This window comes from Epinephelus lanceolatus, chromosome 6 (genome assembly GCF_041903045.1).
Source record: "Epinephelus lanceolatus isolate andai-2023 chromosome 6, ASM4190304v1, whole genome shotgun sequence".
In the NCBI taxonomy this organism is placed as follows: Eukaryota; Metazoa; Chordata; class Actinopteri; order Perciformes; family Serranidae; genus Epinephelus; species Epinephelus lanceolatus.
The window spans coordinates 27680799-27701376 of NC_135739.1; the positions used below are offsets into that span (position 1 = coordinate 27680799).

A 20578-nucleotide genomic window follows, 5' to 3' on the forward strand; every position below is an offset into this window, starting at 1 on the left:
AAGTGGTACCAGGCCCGCTTTTAGATTTCTGACCTGAATCCCTGCAGCAGAAAATGGAATTGGTCCCAAACCTCCAAGCTGAGATCACACTGTAGTGTTGTACTGGCTATTATAGTACCAGAAAGTGTGTGCGTGTGTTGTGATCTGCTCTTACATCCGGTGGCAGTCCAAGAGTTTGAATATTGAAATAACGACAATACCAACAGGACATCTCAGGGAAAACCGGGCCGTGCAATTCAATTACCCACGTGAGGGAAACACACCCACATCCATACACATATGCACACACATACACACAAGGTCTCCATTGAGTCCAAATTTAAATCAGTAATTGAAACAAACTGACAGCCACAAACAAGCGTCCTCAAACCTCAAACACCACACACACTTTCAGTCAGAACACACACACCCACACAAATATATATGAGTCTATCATCTATCTATCTTTCTACCTCATGGAAAGAGACAAGTAGTTCCTGTGAAATCTACCTTTTGGTATCTCCGTTAATGAACAAATTTAAAGGCAACGTTCAAATAAAAAAAGAGAGAAAAGACAAACTGAGAAAATGAGATAACTAAAACAAATGACAGGTGAATTCCACGTTCCATTACTCTTATCTAAAAATTGCAAAAGATAAGATCAGAAGGAATAGTTGGGAATGTCTCCCATCAGAGTTAAATAGGAATACATTCAGAGAGGGATGAAAGAAATTACAACAGAAAGAAAGAAAGACAGAATGACAAAGAAAGACAGTTAAGGAGAGAAATAAAAAAAGCAACTAGAGAACAGACCTACCACCGGTCTGGGAGCTCTGAGAGGTCTGGAGTGGGCGACTAAGCGAGCCAGGGTGTCCTCCTCACCCGGTCGGTCCACTACATGAGCATCGTACGCCACCATGATGGACACCTCCTGCATCATCTTGACTCCTCTTGCTCCCAACGGCAAGCAGGAGGTAGAGGATGAAGACGAAGGAGTAAAAGTGGCAGAGAAGGAAAAGGAGAGGAGTGCAGCTGACAGGTTTTGTTTCTCTGTGAGAGTGGAGGAGGCAACTGGCTGCTTTCAAGAGTCCCTCAGGAGCCAGGCCCCGCCCACTGAGAGGAGGAGGGGCACGGGGGGGGGGGGAGTGCGAGGGTAGTACAACACACCTGTTTGTTTCTCCCTCTCCCTCTCTGTAACGCTAGAAGTGGGCGACAAAGGAGGATGAGTTTGCGTTTTCTTCCTTCCCACTGAGCGAGTACTTCCCTCTCTCTCTGCCTTAACGTCTCTCATTTGTACCTCTCCTTCCCTCCCTCGTCCTCTAGACTCTCTCTTTTGGTTGCAGTCAGGAGGGTTTCTTTTTTCTGTTTCCTGCTGCTGGTAAAAATAAAGATAAAGGCTGTTTACACATCTACAGTCTGTGTGTGTGTGTGTGTGTGTGTGTGTGTGTGTGAGTGTTTGAGGTTAAAAGAGATAGGAAGGAAATTGTCAGATCAACCACAGTGACTTGTCGTTCATAGCTGCACGTTGTTTCAACAGTAAAACCCAGGAAGTGAAGTGACAGCGACTTCGAGGCTGTCCTGGGCGATGCCTGAATACTGTAGCTTCCTCTCATATGACCCCACCATTAAAAAAAAACTACCCGACAACCTCTCTACAGTGACGGCAACAGATTCCTCTATTGGGGGAGATGCATCAACAACCATGGGTTCATCTCTCTGTGTTTGTCTTACTATGTGCCTTGTGATGCTACTGTGTGTTTTCTCTCTATCCCAATCATATCTGGCTGCACCATCTATCTATCTATCTGTCTGTCTGTCTGTCTGTCTGTCTATCTGTCTGTCTGTCTGTCTATCTATCTATCAATCTATCCATCCATCCATCCATGGGACATTCTGACAGTTTGCAAAACAGGAGTCACTATGGCGATCAGCTGAGAATACCGCCTACACTGAGGGGGTGCTATATGCAATAGAAAACAAAATAAAGAAAAGGACCTGGTAGTATAAGTGAGTTGAGACGAGTTGAGCCGTAGCATACAGTGAAAACGTGGCATAAGGTTCACCCAATTTGTGAAGGACCGCTCTTGAGTGGAATGTTCTACACCTGCATGTGAACATAGAGCAACAAAAAATAACCTTTGTTAGAGTGACCACACTAACAAATATCTATCAATTATTTAACTAAAATACTTAAGTTACATATCAATAAAACAACATTCCTTATATATATTCTAAAAGAGTATATCAATGTTAGATGACTATAAATTATTTCAACTGCTCAAAAGATAAGACTGAAGCATCTTATGTTCACTAAACTTGAATTTCATGCTCAATAAATCTATTATAAGCTAGGAGTTGTTGTCTTTCAGTAAAATATTTAAAGTGTTAATTTTGCTGCATTTACTTTCCTCTGTAAATCTGCCCTCTGAGTTGCAGTTTAATAAAAGTCATCTTAGTTGTTATTAACAAAGAGTTTTCTAGCCAGCAGGTTCATCTAATGTTGAAATCAGAGGCCAGTTTCAGAAAATGCTCTGTGTCTGTGTGTGAGTCTTCATCCATCCATGTAAGTCTTTCCCTGGGACTCTCTATCTTTGCTCCTCTATAAATTATTCTGTCAGTCGCTCTACACACATCCTTCTATCTCCTTTCTCCCCAGTCTGTTAAAGTTTAGCCTTTCTGTTGGAAGGATTTGCTTAAAACCGGATTAATCAGTCAAACCCTGAGCGGCAAATGAATACACGACATCCCTCTCCTTTTTTCTTAAAGTTCTGAAAAGTCATCACTCTAGCTGCGGTCGGGTGGATGTTTAAGAAGGCTGAGAAATTCAAATTCTTCCCATAATCCCCAGAGGGGCTAAGCCACCCTACTGCCCGTTGTGTTCATCAAGCCAAGGTGCCAGTGAATTCTTTCGATGTTTTAAGCAGCTTACAGAGTTCAGCTGATCCGATTTAGACGTCGACAGAGGAAAATATGTAAAAAAGAGGGGGTGAACGGAGAGCAAAGTGGCTTGGACAGGCAGGTTTTCCCTTTTTCTCTGATAGTGAATGAACCTGTCAGGTCCTCCAACAGTCATCCACGGAAAGTACTGTATCTACTGGCTCTCCTAATCTAGACCTCACCATCATGTACAGATGATTATAGCTTGGGCTGGTTGGATGGTCAGTGGCAAAACTGGAGTAAAATCAGTGGAAGAAAAGGTAGACTCTTTCTTCTTTCAGTCCTTCTCATCACACTACAATCTTTTTTTAATCTCTCTCCTCTGACTGACTTGCTCCATATACTTTTATCCACAGGGACTATTCTATTTTAAGTTAAAAGCGTGACTGGTTTAAAAACGTGACAGTAGAAAGGAGATGTTTTCAAGGAGAAGAAGTTAAAGACCTCAGACACACACACACAAACACATACACAGTTGTGATGTGTAAACCTTGGCTAAAAGAATGTGTTAAGTATTTCTGTCAAATTCATATCCAAGAGCCCAAAAATGTGCAGCGTAAGGCGGCCCTCCTGCAGAGTGACTAGATGTTTGTAATATATAGGAAATGATGCAAGTTTGAGACCCAATCAGACTGAATTAATCCAACACAGCTCATGTGTATATGCTTGTGTATGAGTGGGAAAAGTGCTAAGAAAACTGTGACCAGGCTAAGAGAAAATGAGAAGACAAAACTCATCTCAGAGTTGAGAGAGAGAGGAAAAATATAGAGTCAAAAATAAATATGCCAACACGAGAGGAAATGGGGGAACAGCAGGGGAGTGAAAGATCAGTGAGGGATGATCTAGAGATGAGCAGAGAGAGACACACACCAAGGGTTCCTGTCTGTCCTGAGGCTAAGACCTCCTACCAGACACACTACCTGTTTTAGATCACTTCAACCGCCTCAGCACGGTCTCTCTTCATTCAGCATTTGTGTTAGGATGAAACTTTATTTAGTCATTGGCTTCTGTTTTCTGTGTGTGTGTGTGTGTGTGTGTGTGTGTGTGTGTGTGTGTGTGTGTGTCCTCAATCCTGTGCATGTGTTTACCCACACAGACAAGTAACAAATACAAGTGAATAACCTAAATAAATAAATGGAGAAACAATGATTGCAGATGCTACAAGGCAGGAGGGGTCACTGAAGAGTTTGATAAGTGTGAAGATTATGTGAATCATAAACTTAAGACTTTAAAGTCACCAGATTAAAATCAAGTTGAATACTTTAATACACTGCATTTCAAAATGCCCAATTAACTAAAAGAACAATTTTGTAATATTTGAGCAACTAATTGGGGGGGGGGGGGGGGATTTCTGCTTAGATACTGGTTCACACCCAGATGTCCAGATAAACAACACATGATAAAAATAGCTTCATATGAGTTTATGCTCAACAAGATGATTGACAGAAAAAAGGCACCTGCTTGGGGTCTTGTTTGGACTTATATCACACTGAGCCTGTAATAGCCTATAATATAAATGTCTCCTGATAGTAATTAATATCGTCATATGTTGCATAAATATTCCTCCCCGTCATGCTATCATCAGTATGTCTATTATATCACTGATTTTCTTTTCATTATTTTGTATTTTTTGTTTATATCTTTCATGCCATTGCTGTTACAAGTACTGTCATGTACAAAAGACAAAAGCAATTAAAATTTGAAATCCTATATATTTCAGATTTGAACCAATGTGTTATTTAGCTCAACCATCATAATGGAAACACAGACTGAGGGAATATCTTAAGGAAGAGTGGCTGGAGTAGTGACATGAATTTGTGTGTTTAAGCCTCAGTTAGTGAACCTGAACATTACGTTTGAGTGTGTGTGTGTGTGACTGTGCGCTCTTGTACAACATAAAGCCTGATATGACAGGTTGCAGTGCAGCAGGATTGTGCAAGAGTGCCAAAATGCTACAAAACCACTGCAGGATATCCTGTATGCAGAAAAACACAGAAATACACCAAACACAGGGGCCATGTGTCCTGCCAAAATGCACTTGAGCAAAACATGACACCACAACCGGCTTGCTCACTGCAAGTTTTCTTAGATGAGAAAACTGGAAAATGCCTAAAATGTAAAATATCAATTGTATGTAGATAGAGAGCCATGGGGAGAGGCAGAGAGCAGGGGAGAGAAAGGGAGGAGGGCGGATGATTATCTCGTCCATCTTTCTCAGTAGACTCTTTCCTTCCTCTATCACAACACCCTCTGCAGACACACGCACACACACGCATATACACTGTGTACGGCTTTTGGTCTCTGGTGACCTCAGCAAATTCCCCAAATGCCAGCAGCCTCATTAAGGTCAATAGGAGGATGATAACGTGTGTGTGTGTGTGTGTGTGTGTGTGTGTGTGTGTGTGTGCATGTGTTAGTGTGTGTATGTGCATGTAAGGGAATTTTTGTGACCACACAACCTGGTTAAGCTTTGAAAAAACTATGACTGCCATCCATGGAAGCCATCTTTTATCTGCTATTGTCAGATTGCAGTCGAGACCAATAGAGGACAAAATACAAGACAGACTAATAAAAACAGAGTGAAGAAACAGCACGAATGAGTAACATGGCACACTGCAGAGGGTAACGGCAGACAACACAACTAAACTATACAGCCAAACTGCTGGCAAGGTAGTGTACAGTGGAGCTTTATCGCTGAAAACAACACTATGGACGGGACAGCTAAATATGAGCTGAAACTCACTATGAAGCTCCACAAAGAGAAGCAGGGCCTTGAATTCAGGTTATAATTCTCACACTGTTGTTTTATGCACTGTAATTATAATATATTGTTTATAGCCATTTTAAAGATACCAGACATTTTCCTCCCCTCTCTGTCAGGCCTCTCTAACACAGCAGAGATCCAACCCGCAGTGTATCAAGTTCATAAAAGCTTTTCCTGTTCTAAACATTCGCTGTGTGGTTGCTCCTTTCCTGCTGCACATGAAGTGATGTCTTCTACATTTTAGGCTTGTTTAAAATAAACAGAATATGAAAGCAGTGACAGTCTGCGTGCCTGAAGAGACAAAGAAATTTAAAGAAAAGTAAAGACAGAAACAGGGCTGCACAGTCAATCAAAAAAACCTGATCTCGATTCACAAGTCTAAACAATCTCATTTCTAAATGAAGATGATTTGACGATTCACTCGCTCGTCAGGTTGCATTCACATGTTGACTTATTTACTGCGGAACAATCACAGTTGCTATCAAGTGTTTTCTTGTTTGAGTGTGATTCAAATTTTGACAAGAATCGTGCAGGCCTAACAGCAAGTCCCAGAAAATCCACAGTCCCACCTAACAGCCAATCTCTGTAAAAGGTAGTGTAAATAAAACACAAGTAATCTTAAATCTGGGAACCAAACACACAGACAGAAAAAATATACACCTAATAAATACCTCAGCAATAAGAGCAATAAACCTAAACCCCTGAGATCCAGTGTTGTATGGACAAATCAGGGATAGTAGAGAGTACCCCTAACAGCCAAAGTTGTATGTGCTCCAAGACCTCTGACCCCTCTGGTTAAAGGTATTTGTGTCTCAGTGGGAGATGCCAAGACAGGAATTCCCTATTGTGTTGCTTGGACTCATACAATAATCTCACAGTCACTCCAGGAAGGATGTGTGTGTGCATTTGTACACACATTTTACAGTTAAAGTGTGAAATCAAGATACAGGAAAAGTAAGTAATAAAGATTCATCTGCAGAGGTCCTTACCTTGATGTTGCAGGCCTGCTCCATAAGCCTGCGGGCGTTCTCTGCAGCTCTGTAGCGTTTAGGGAGCTGGACTCTGAAGAACTTCAGAGCCCCTTCGAAGTCCGCCTGCAGGAGGTCCTCTTTAGACGTCTGGAGAGAGACATGAAGAGGTGGGAGGAGAGGAGAGGTGGTGGTGGAGACAGATAGACATGGATGGTCATAAAGAGTCAGACATACAGAACACAGAGTAATCTCCAACAGCTTATTGTCTACAATTGCTGGTTTCCATCAGATATTCAGGGATATTTCAGGCGTCTCTCTAACAGGATCCTTAAAGGTGCTGTGGCACTGAATGTGTGAGATATGATTGTATATAAATCTCAGCGAGCACAAGCTTAACACCTAAAATGCAAAACAAAGAAAACAACAGTCTGCCCAGAACCACTGCCAGATCCATTACTGTCTTGCAAGGTGGCGTGAGCATACAGGATACAGCAGCGGGCACTGACAGGATGTAAGTTGTTTGAAAGCACTCCCCTCCATTGAAAACTAATATCAAGATACCACACACAAAAGCCCCAACTAGTGCAGAGTGTATCGGTCAATAACAATCAATTAACACCATCTTGTGGTGCGAGGATGCACTGTCAAAAGAATGTATCCAGAGACATTATTATATGTACTGTACATGGCTGATCAACTGTTACTCAAAGATCAAATTTGAATAGCAAGAATATGACACAGTAAGGACAGGTGTCCCTATTTGAGTTGGTATTTGCATTGTTCTTGTATAAGTTTTCCATATGAAACTACTCATGCGAGATTCACAGTGTATGGCCGAAAGCATATGGGCTAGCCCTCTTTTGTAAGTAACATTTTAGGCAATTTTCTGGAATATTTATCCAATGTGACGAACAGAAAAGTCCACAGCAAAATGCGCAAGCTTCTACTTCAAACAATGTCAATGTATGAAGTTTCTTTTTCGATTTTCTGTCCTCATCAGTAGCTCTTTTCATCAACACAAGTCAAACTAACAACCACTTCTTTTTAACTCTACACCTGACCATCCCTTCATGTTTAGTTTCATTTATCCAGCATGTTTTCCAGTCCCCCCCTCTCTCTCACCGCAAGCAGCTTAGGGACAAACAGCCGGTGTCCCATCCCAAGGAGACCCATCACCCTGCAGTATGAGTCCGCTGAGGCCTGACTGCTGTGCGCCCTCTCTTCCCCCTTATTCTCTCCGTCCTCCACCGCCCTGCGCACTGCTGGTAGGGGCAGATGTGGGGTCAACGCAGGTATAGGTGGAGGAGAGGGCGGAGGGGAGGGTGGTGGAGATGGTGGCGGGGTGGGGCAGGGTGAGGGAGAGGGGCGGTCCCGCTCCGGGGCCAGGGTGGCAGATGACTCCAGCGTGTCGTCCGAACGTCCTAGTATGTTTCTTGGACTTGGAGGAGGAGTGGACTAGGAGCAGAGTGTGTTCAACTTAGGTGAGCCGAGATTGGTGTTGAGGTCACTGTCTAGCCAAATGGGCTGAGTCCTGGTGAACAAGGTGACTGACCATCTGAGGAGGGAAGTTGATAACGCCACATGAGGCAGTGTCACAACAGACTGATGCTCAGGACGCCGACCCGTAAAGGAACACACAGCAACTCAGCAGAGACAGTCCAGGCGTCCGAGGCATGCAACGTTGAGATTGCTCCAGTTCATCTAGGCACCACAGAATTTGGACAAGTGGACAAACGTCAGTGGAGGCCACTCAGCTTGTACCACTGTCAGAGCCCAGTAACGGCCACAAGGTGCGACAAAATAACAGTCAGAAATCGATGTATTGACGCTGCTTTCGGCATAATGCTGAGTCTTCCAGCTACCTGCCAGACTCACTTTGAAATCCAGTCACACTACCCACTCTCATCTTCCTGTGCCAAACTCCCCCAACCAATTCCAATCCAGTACGCCGTTGCCTAGCAACAAAGCTGCTCAACACGTGGGCCGCCGCTCTGGCAAACAGCAGCGATGAATAAGTACTCCACCTTTTTTTATTATTCCTCCGTTGTTAAGACTTCAAAGACGGTGAGAAAATCTCTCTCAGTCTGTGCAGCTGAGTGGCCTTAACACTTGAGGCTCGGCGCGTGTGAGATGACACATCAAAGCACTCAATACGTTTTTATCCGGTTTTCAAACGGGAGGCCGGACCGGGTATGAAGCTGACAGGATTTTAGCTTTCTTTGAAATGTAGAATGGCCTGAAATAACAGCATGAATCTTTTTTATCTGAAGAGCCCCAGTCTAAGCCTGAGCAGGCGGTGCTGACGACATGGCAGAAGCAGACGAGATGTGGTCTGTTTGCATGGCGGTATGGCACTTTCCTGCCTTCAGGAGATGCGGATGCATTTGTGTTTGTTTATGGCTGAGTGGATGCTGTACTCGTTGAGTCAGATTTAAGCCAGTGATGCATGAAAAAACAAGATGAGTTTGGAAAGGGGTTAAAAAAAAAAAAAAAAAAAAAAGAGAGTGTGTCACGATAGCCTCTCTGTATATTTGCTGGTCCTCTTCACAGATATAACCCTCTGATATGAAGTCTGACCAGATCCAAACCACACACAGTGGTAAAAGCAGTCCAGTCCAGTCAGCAGCTCCAGCATGGGCTCCAGTGTTTGTCCCTCCGGCAGATTTCCATCAGCAGCAGCAGCCAGGCATCCTGTCTGTATCGGTCAGTAGATCCTTCAGATGGGAAGCCAGCTCCTTTGGATGGAAAGTCACTTCTGCCTCTCAACAACAACGGCTAAATGGATGAGTGCTTGCCTGAGTGTGTAAGTTGTTGTGCTATCAGGAGTGATGGTTCCGGCCAGCAGCTGGGGTGAGGCAAAGCAGAGAAACCACACAGTGTTTCCTGTCCACCACCTCTCTCTTTTCCACTCTCTCTCAGCCTTCCCTGCTTTCTCTACCCCTCACTTTCTCTTTGTTATGCTAACGGCTAGCAGCTAGCAGGGGCGGCTCCATTGCAGAGGTCTGGGTGGTAGACAGAGGTAGCGTGTTGGAGAAATGCACAGCAAGCCAACATGAAGAGGAGAAGGCGGAGGTAGAGGAATAGGAGGTAAAGAAGACCGAGAATGAAAAACTGAGGAAGAGAAGAAGCTCCAAGCAGGCATCCACAGGAGGTAAAGATGAAGAGGGAAAAAAATGTAAAAGACAAAACAAAAACACAGAGCGTTTCTCCTCCAGGTCCAAATTGCTAACACTATAGCTTATGCTCCTGTTGTGATGTGGATGGCGACTGCTAAGCAGGAGAGGGAGGGAGGTGAGCACAGATGGAGGGAGGGGTGATGAGAGCGGAGAGAGGAGCGGGATGGATGCAGGAGGGAGGAAGGAGCCTCGGGGGAGAATGCCGTCATGCCTGGCCAATGAGAGGCAGGCAGTGGAAGCCCCTTCCACCCTCCTCACATCCTCATTTGTTCTCCATTCCCGACCATCGCATGCACTACATCTCTCTCCGTCTGACACACAGAATACATTATTATTGCTAAGATATAGAGTAGAGCGGCTTTTTAAAACCACCCATGTGAATCATTTGGAGAGGAAAGCCTAAGTGTAGCTGCATTACTGTGGAAAAGCAAAAACACTTAGTATGTTTGTTATTATTATTAATATCCTGAGCCAGTCTGTAAAATTGGTCTGACTTTAACAGTTTTAATGGCCTGTTTGCAGCTGTTTTATGTACAAAAAAACAAATACTGGATCAGAACACAGTATTGGCAAATTATTAATATTGGAGGACTGGGGCATGCCTAATTATATTTTAACTTGGCTATTTTTCTGTTGCTTATTAGATGATTGGAGGACCAAGAAAAACTAAACAAACACCTTTCCTCTCCAAACAGGGGTATAATATATAATAACGTATATTGGCAGCCTCCATTTTCCTTTTAATAATTAAGTGATACATGTGTTTTACTTTAGGTTTTATAAGCAGCCATGATGTTTTTCAGGGACTGGCAGAATAAGGTGAAGGAAAGTGAGCAGTAAACCACTTGATAGTACGATTACTTATAGTTACTGCCTTCTAACTGTGTATAATGTGAATGGCAGCTGAGAATTACTAGGAAAAAAAATAGCTGTTTCCCCTGGTGTCCATTAGCTAGATGTCTAAATATTAGGTTTTGTCTACAGGAAATAAATTTCTCTGTCAAACTTCATTTGTAAAAAAAAAATCTGAAATGAAATATAAAATTAAACTGAAGCTAATTTTATTTATTTACTATTTTAATTTTAGGTACCAAGGCATTACATATATGATGAGACAAAAAAGCCTGTTCTTCACCACAGGGCGTTCTTTAAGTTTCAGCATGACTTCCACAAGGACTGTCCCATCAAATTAATGTCCACATTGAACAGCTGACATGCAATATGACACAGTCATTATTGATACTCATCGATCCATCCCGCCACAAACAGATCTGATAACACAACAACTAGTAATTCTAAACCGTTGTGCTCTGATGGCAAAATCATTCTGTTTGATCATATTAAAAACGAAAAAACAAAAACAAGCCAATATTTCCTTTACTTTTCTTTAACTACATTTAAAATAGAGGCATCAATTGTTTTTTTGTGAGGTTTATTTTTTTTTTGCAACATGTTCTTTTTTAATCTAGAAAGTTTCTTTTTTTAATAATAAAAAGAGTCATAATTGATTTTAAATTAAACTGCAATATTTGTTCGAGTTTGTTTTTAATCGTATGTGTATTTACTTTATGTCTGTTTATTGATTGTTTGGCATTTGTGCCTGGAAGTCTTCATTAAACCACATTCCAATTAAAAAAAAAAAAAAAAAACCTTAAAAAAAAAAAAAAACTTTTAAAAAAGGAAACTGTATGGAAACTCTGACTGCACCCATAACTGTATTCTAATGCTAAAAATGTAGCTGTATGGGGCTAATAACATCAGCTGAGGGCGGCGTGGGTGCTACTTATTAACATTATTTAAATGTATTCAATTCATACACTGCTCTAAACATATGCTACGACATAATTGTATAATCATAACTTTAAAGGTTTCTCTTGCTGTTGTGACTCAAACTGCATCACATTCAAAATGATGTTTAACATAATGAGTCTTCACACATTTGTGTTATTTGTCTTTGAGGACAAATCAGCCTCCTCACTTCCAGATGCAGTTTCTGATCTGAGCACTAGGGGGCAAGAAATTCCAACAAACAAACTTTGTTAATGCTGCTTTTGCACAATCATGCTGTGCACTCTGTGGTAATATTCACTAATAACAGCTCTAATAAACCACTCAGAACATCTGTGTGTTACTACCATCTTCATTTTTTGTATTTTTATGTGCAATTTATGTCCAAAAACGCCACAACAATGTAAAGATCTGCTTTTTATGTATCCAGAGGGGTTTGTCTTTGGTGCACAAAACAGAATTGTTACATTATCATATAAGCAATATTTAGTTTTCCTTTTATTGAAGCAAAGTGGATCCAACAATAAACACAATTTGGGTCAGTTAAAAAGAAATGGGATTTTTGACATGAAAACTGATTTGTTGGTTAAGTGAATTTAAACAGTTAGTTATAGTGAAATGAATGAATGAAAAGTGAGCACTAACCTTGAGCAGGGCCAAGGCTACATTGAAGATGATATTCAGACCCTGGAAGAGAGAAGAGAACTTGTAAATACAGAAATGAGTAGAGGCAAAATTATGTTCATGTGTGTCAGCAGGTTTTCAGCACATCAGAGTATCTATTTCTGATACACTGACACTGGAAACTTAAGGAAATTTATAACAATTTATAGCTGTACTTTGCAGCTTTACACGTTGGCAGATTGCAATGGATAATTCAGTCAACCTGTGAGAGTTAGCGCCAAAGCTACCAAAGTGTTGAGCATTTCTTGTCCTCACTACTGCTTAGGAGAGAGTTTTAATTTCTCTCCTAAATTTGATTTTAATGCATCCCGCGCAAAGAAGTTTCCCCACCTCCACCCATACTGACATCAGAATGTACAGTTCGTCAGTGTACAGTGAGAGGAAACACTGCTGCAGACTGATGTTGCTGTGTTAATAAGAAATGAATGGACTTTTGGTAATTAATACTGTACTATTACAACTTTTATCAACAACTTCAATGAACAGACAAGGCAAAAAATATCTGCAGTAAAATGAAAGCCTTCAATACCTAATATATACAACCTCTAATAACATTTAAAAGAAGCTAAACAGCAGAGTAGGTGTTAAAATGGCAAGGGAAGGGCAAGAAAAGAGAAAAAATATGGTATAAAGAGTAAAGTCCTGAGAAAACACAACTTTAAAGATGCAGGATTCCACCACATTTTCATGAACAAGATTTCATACTTTTCAAGGACCCTTTTTTTTCTTTCCCTACTTGTTCCACATTTTTAAACATCAGATTAAAAGTGCTCAAACAATTTCAGGAAGCTGTCATAGATGAAGGAAGAGATGGAACATGGGGAGACAGTATCCGTGATGGTAAACAAAATATTGTCACATAACAACCCATATAAGAGCAACACTGTGTTGACAGCTACAAAAAATAAATTTGCTGTTATGTTACAATACATGGAAGATTATCCACAAGAGATTACTGTAACAATGTCATTACACACAACAAAATTAAATGACTTTCAAAAAAAAAAAAACTTTCAATGATTTTTTACTATTTCCATGACTTTTTCCAGGCCCAGAAAATGACTCTTTGCAGGTTATATCTAATTCTAAAACTACTGACTATTTCAATTCTAATAATGTATCACAATTAATTCACTAACATTTAGTCAAAAAGGCTCACTCAGCATCATAAAATTCAGTAACATTGAATTTATTGTATCATGTATCTTGCTTAGACTGTTTATTGCTCTTCAGCCATTCATTTCAGTCAATATTGTGAAGTGCTGCAGTTTAAGTTTGTCTGTACAATAATTAAATGTAAATGTAAAGGTAACTAAAGCCTGAAGGAACCCTGATGGAGGGAAACAGATCAAACTAAGTTTACTTTGTTTCATGCTACATATAAAATGTTGCAATATGAAACACTGATTATTTTTGTTAAGAGGATTTGTCTCCATTCACTGATATATAATGTACATTAATGCTGTGACGACACGTTTTTTTCTTCCTCTTTTGTCCACACAATGGCTCTGATTTTGACAGAGAAAGAAAGAAAATGTAAAGCTGATGTCAGCTCTGCATGGGAACACCCGTCTCCTTGGTCTCCGTGACAACCAGTTCACATGGCAACACAGAGCTAAAAATATCTGGACAGCTCTAAAAATAACAGGAGAAAGCGAAAAGAGAGGGGGAGCTCTGCCTTCACGCACACCTATCTTTGTAGACCTCAAGATGGTGCTACAGTGCCGAGGCAGGATCAAAGGTGTGTGTGAGAGACAGGAAGGTAATCTCAGTGTGTGTGTGTATCAGAGCAAGACAGATTCATGGGGAAAGAGAGAGATAAACATGCAGAAAGGGGGGATATCATGACACAGACTGAGAAGATGACAAGGCAATAGGCCTGAAGAGTGAGGGTTGGGAAGGGCAGAGGATCTTTAGGGGGAGATAACAGGTCAACAGTATATACACATAGATTTGGTATACATCTGAAGCAGGGAACCTGAAGATTATTTTACGATGTAGCTCAGCACTGTGTCAAGTTTTTCTAGTCATAAATATGTCATAATCATTGTGCTTTGGTTAGACGCAAACTTTTGAAGTTTAGCATGTATAAGCGCTTAGGACATTATGATGAAAGTCCATCATGACCATTCCCATGCTCAATTATGTCTCAAGTTGCTGCAGCAATTCTTTGGGTTGATACATTTGTCATACAGATATGGTGCTAAATTGAATCATTTTTACCACTCAAGAACTGATAAAAATGGCCAAAAATCTCTCCAAAATACCACATGAAGACCTCAGAAAATAACCCTCCTGTGGTTTGGCATCAAAAACTTGTGAAATATACTCCTGAGAGCTGAACTTTTGTTTAGTATGCATTTTTATTTTAACCCAGCTATTTGGGATCAGTGGGATCTGATAAGTATAAAAAACCAAACATCGTCAACAATAATTAAGTCCCAATGTCCTCAAATGAAACAATAATAAAGTCCCAACGTCCTTTAACAAGACAACAATAAAGTCCCAATGTCCTCGAACAAGATGATCATAAAGTCTAAATCTGTTGCCATATTAAACTACAAACATTATTAATCATAAAAAAAAAACAAGTTTCAACCATTAAATGTGATCATTGTCCACTTTTGTGTCTGGATCGGCTGCAGACTGACTTGGCAGAGATGGTTGCCACCTTGTTTGTTACATGGATTAGTGTATTGTGCTCTTACTACCACTAGATGGCACAAAAAGGTGTCCAGGAACAACGACAACAGGTCTAAGTTAAGTAGAATGAAGTATAAGATCAAGTAAACTCAAAATGTGATGTCCTCATACAAGGACACAGGGTCTCAGGAGGATATGAAAATGTTTGTAAGGATTGCATTTTTCGGTGATTAGATGTTGAGCACGTCTGTTCTTGAAACAGCTAAGAACCCCCTTTTTTGTCAGTATACCTCTGAAAGCCATACATAGGTATAATTGTTTGTGGCTGTAAATTTTCACGAGTCTGTAATTATCCTGGAGGTCACAAGAGGTTATTTTATACAGTAAGGTCAAGTTTCAAAAAAAGAGTCCCACAGCAACAAAAAAGCTGCTATAGCCATGCCAGTTATTCCCTCGCCAAATTTAGCCTAATTTTGGAGCATTACTGAGCCCTCTTTCTGACAAGCTAGCATGACAAGGTTGGTATCAATAGATTCCTTATGCCATCCCATCCGGTTTGCGTTTAGTTGGACGATCATTTATTTTTCAACAGGACAATGACCCCAAACACACCTCCAGGCTGTGTAAGGGCTATTTGACCAAGAAGGAGAGTGATGGAGTGCTGCGGCAGATGACCTGGCCTCCACAGTCACCGGACCTGAACCCAATCGAGATGGTTTGGGGTGAGCTGGACCGCAGAGTGAAGGCAAAGGGGCCAACAAGTGCTAAACACCTCTGGGAACTCCTTCAAGACTGTTGGAAAACCATTTCAGGTGACTACCTCTTGAAGCTCATGGAGAGAATGCCAAGAGTGTGCAAAGCAGTAATCAGAGCAAAGGGTGGCTATTTTGAAGAAACTAGAATATAAAACATGTTTTCAGTTATTTCACCTTTTTTTGTTAAGTACATAACTCCACATGTGTTCATTCATAGTTTTGATGCCTTCAGTGAGAATCTACAATGTAAATAGTCATGAAAATAAAGAAAACGCATTGAATGAGAAAGTGTGTCCAAACTTTTGGCCTGTACTGTATATATATATATATATGAATAAATAGCAAATAAGGCAAGCTAATACAGAAAAATATATAAAGAGAGGAAAAAGATAAGAGAAAAGACCAAAGAAAACGATAGACACACTACCAGGTAAACAAATGTAAGACTGACTCAATGAATAAAAACAGTTGAGGAAAGAAAACATTCAGCAAAAATGTTAAAGAAATGGCAAGAAAATAGAGAAATGACAGAGAAAACAAGGGAAAAGAAAGATGAAGGAGAAAGGACGCAATGAAGAGGGGGGACATGATGGAGAGAGCCAACAAGAGGAGGGAAGACAGAGAGGGATGCAGGAGATGAGAATTCTGGTTTAACGAGCAGATTCTCATCATGCGGCTCATTGGGTGAGAAAGACCTGGGAAACTTTTAATTGTTCTGCCTGGGGCCAATAGGAAGACAGAGAGGGGGAGGGAGGGATGTGGAGGGGAGAGGAAACAAATAGGGCATTTGACTTTTGATGTTTTATATAATGAAACTTTTCATAGCAGGACAAATATTTAAAAAGAAATCCATCACCGTTCTCTCGTTCTTTTGTACACGCAAACATAAGAGTGACATATAACTCTATAAAGTAATGATAGATAATATGTTCTTGTGCTTCTTGTGCAGCATTTGATGCTATTTTGCTGAGTCACCTGGAGGACTGGATCTGGTTGACCTTGAACCAAGATCTCTCTGAAAGAACTCAAGCTGTTGTTACGGGTAATGCCTCATCGTCATCTGCTCATGTTGGTGCTCCTCAAGGCTCTGTTTTTGCCCCCTTGTTGCTTTAAGTTTCCACACTCCAAACACAATATTTATTTTCAATTAGAACGCAGCTGCATGGTTCCACCTCCGCCGTAGACAGACACTCCCAGTGCACCCTCATTACACATTTGGCCTCACCATGTCTGTCTGGCAGCTTCACCTGCCACCTGATCTGACTCACCAGCAGGTGCTCAATGCTCTGTTTCTCCCATCACCTGAGCCTCCAAATCATAAAGCGGCACATCAGTTAATACTGCCAAAGCAACAAAAACTGAGGTGTGGATCATCAATCTCATCTCTTTGGTACCAGATACACTTATGAACTAGCTCACGTTGGAACATGGGGTTTGTTTCAGACAGTCAGTGACTAGTCCCATTAAAAAAAAATGCTGGTGCTCAGATCTAGGGAAAAAAATGTTTCTAGCACTACTTATACTGTATTTCTTGCCTTTTTGCCTTTAATTTACTCTCTGCACTTGCATTGAGTGTTTACATAAATTTATGCACAATGTTATTTCTTTAGTAAAGTAGTACCATAAAAATGATTTTGAGGACTAAAGTGTATTTACACTATTTACACATGTAAGCATACTATGACAAAAGAAATACAGTTTCACCCGTGACCGTTTTTAAATATTTTTGAGTTCTGTATCCTACCCTGTATGCCGACATGTCACAATGCGATTTTAAGCAGTCATTTAAAGTCACATGGCGTCTAATGACAGGGCAGTAAGAGCACATACACTGTTTTAACAGAGGTGTATGTGTTTTGCAAAAAATTTGACTTTCATCATCTTGATTATTCAGCCCCTCTGTGATCTGAAGTGAAATACACTCCTCCAGAATTTTGAACTTCAAAAAGAGGTTGCAAAACACTACAGATTTTTTTCAAAAAGATATAATCTTATTATTTTTATCATTACGCCAATTTTAAATAGCAAGTCTATGAGTGACACACATGATATAAACTATGGGGTTTTGGAAGAAGGTCTCTTCAGAGGAGCTTTCTGTGAAAATGGCTCAGAAACAAGAACCAAGCAGTGATTAGTATCTGGTCAAGTGGTCCTAATGACATTAAATCAATGATTGTATCAGCCTTTAAAAGCCTGATCAGGGCAACGCTATTGACTCGAGAAGATACTAGATCAAACCAAAGAGCAGCATGCAGATGGATCAGTGCTGGTGCTGGTGCAGCTTTGCCTTAAGTGCCCTTGACCACTGATAGCTGGTCAGTAGAAGCACTGCACAGTTGAACCATCTGCTCCTTCCTCCCCTCTTCTCTTTCCCCTTTTCCTTTTATCTCTCCTTCCTCCTACTTTAATGGTTGCCATATTCCCTCCTAACATCCCAGTAACCTCTGCCACTTCTCCTCATCTTTCTAGAAGGTTGACCCTCCCCTCACTGGACTCTGGACGCTGTAAAGCAAATCACTCTCCATATAATCCCAGTAAAAAGTAGCGCAGAGAGACAAACTGTACCTCACAGAGCAGCAGGTCAGTGATGTGGAAAACCATGCACAGGGGGAACTTGGCAGTGAAGAGGGTGAGGAACCACTGAGAGGCATACATGTGTGCCTCCAGGTTGAGCTCCTGGAAGTGGGACCACAGGTCTGGAAACTGTTCCTGTGGGAGCAGATAGAAGAGAGGGAAGAAGAGAAACTTGTGAGATGAAACAGCGCTTACAAGAACAGAAAGACGTTGCTCTATTTGTCATTTCAATTTTACATTATTTCATTTTTACTCATCCTTTATTAAATCAGGCCGTCGTACTGAGATGATAATCTCTTTCAAGAGAGACCCAAGAACAAAAGGAAAAGTTGAAAAAGGCACAGAACACAAATCAGTATTGCATCCCAACTGCCTAACAGTCAGACATTATTCACATACTGCACACATTATTAAACTTCCAGTAAATACATAAAGAGGAAAACAAGCAATATATTCACAAAATCTGACATTAAGAAATCTGTAATGACAGCAAGTGATTCTACAGTTGTTGAGCAAACTGTTTTATAAAATATACAAAGCGTATGAACACCAGAACTCAACATTGCTGATGTTATTATACTATTCTGTGTACTTCATTCATTACAGTTGTTCTTTTCTTTCACTTATTATTTTCTTCCCTCATGATGTTTTTGTTCAAGGTCATCTATTTCAATGTTTGTTTTGGTACAATATGACTGACCACATGAGGAAAAAAATACAGCTGTAGCTTTCAAGTATAAAATCTGCATGTGTGTCTTAGCGTCCATGCATGTACAGTGAATAAAGGATTCAATCAGCCAGATAGTAATCCACTTTGGCAGCCAACACTTACCGTGCCACACGACACCTGACTGGATCAGATAGTGAGCTCCCACCTGTACGCTAATAATTAGCAGTCAATGCTAACATCCTTACATTGAGCACATTTGGTCGATGCTAACCGAGTTGACCTCGATGCTAAGAGATGACTGTGAGCAGCGTCAGGATGGATTTCAGGGCTAAATTAAACTCTACTCAGTGAGTGGATTTACGCTGTAATACCTGAGTGGGATGGGACTTAACCAGCAACAGGATCATCAGCCTCAACCTCAACAGACAGAAAGAATAGTGTTGAGCCTACAGAGACTACATGTCACACTCACTCACACACACACACACACACACACACACACACACACACACACACACAGACTTAGAAGCGATTCTTTTTATGTTCTATTACATTATGTGACCAGAAACGAGTCAACAAGGCAACAACAAACACCCCGTCCCCCACAGATGATGCAATCGCTGGTAACATGCTCTACATATTTGAATATGATCAAACTTTCCTTGCTTTTATGGGAAATGCAAAAACATTTTGTCAGGCTATTTGCACTGTCTGCTAGTGGCTTCTTTTTAGTGGCACCGAGTAAAAGTAAAAGCACAAAGTCTGCATTCAATCATTAATTAAACGAAACAGCCCAAGGGACCTTCATTCTCAAGAAAGTAAAAATGTTGGAAATCAAATCTAGTGTAATTTAATGATCCTCAGGACTACTTTGTACAACAAGGATAGCTGAATATGTGAGGTGAATTTCATATCATTTAAACTTGTAAACTTATGTTGACAAACTGACTGATTAATATTTTGACTTTGAGCTGTAGGTGTGGTTTCCTTCCCATTGCCAGGCCAAAACATTCACATTTCTGATGTTAAGTGGTGAGATTTATCATTTCTTCAACTACAAAAAATGTGATGAACAAATAAATAAACGAAACAGAGATAAATGGACAAACTGATAGTGGCTTACAACTGTGTGAGAAGCTATTTCAGGAGCACCTGGCTGCGGAAGTCAAATTCCCATTAATTTTTCCCATAAACCATGTTATGTCACTCACAGCTAAAGCACTTCAATGGCTTGGGTCGCCATGGACCTCTCCCAATTCAATCGTCAGTACAAAATTTTAACAACTGCGTGGTAAGAAGGTAAACTACAAGTGTTAAGGTGCATTTTGGCAAGAAACATCCAAGAGAAGGCTAAGGATTATGCTCAAAACACGATCTGCAGCTTAAATCAATTTGGTTTTAAATTCATTGTCAATATAGGATAATATTTGCAACACTTTTGAAACAGGTATGATATGTCATATGACTTGTATAGGCATCATGGCGACTTTATGTTGTTTATTAGAAGTGTGTGGAAGAGTCGCTCGCTTAAAACATTACACATTTCTTTAGTCCAGCACCCATTTTATTGGACACTGGAATGTGTATGTCCTTTATTACAGTTTTTAAATACAAAATTAAATCAGCAACAGTAACTA

General features: G+C 40.6%; 1 protein-coding gene across 6 annotated transcripts in view; it reads right to left on the bottom strand.

Moving 5' to 3' along the window:
- Nucleotides 1–20578, bottom strand: part of rabgap1l (RAB GTPase activating protein 1-like) — a 138346-nt gene that overhangs the window by 20609 nt on the left and 97159 nt on the right. For 4 of the 6 annotated variants that reach the window (XM_078168887.1, XM_033620733.2, XM_078168886.1 and 1 more), the window contains exons 17-19: nucleotides 18263–18406; nucleotides 12261–12302; nucleotides 6670–6798 (exon numbers count right to left, since the gene is read on the bottom strand). In XM_078168887.1, the coding sequence (XP_078025013.1) occupies nucleotides 6670–6798; nucleotides 12261–12302; nucleotides 18263–18406 (315 nt within the window). Of the gene's footprint in view, nucleotides 1–796; nucleotides 1046–6669; nucleotides 6799–7773; nucleotides 11492–12260; nucleotides 12303–18262; nucleotides 18407–20578 lie in introns of those variants that run through there. The other 2 variants (XM_078168888.1, XM_033620734.2) reach the window with 2 other exon arrangements.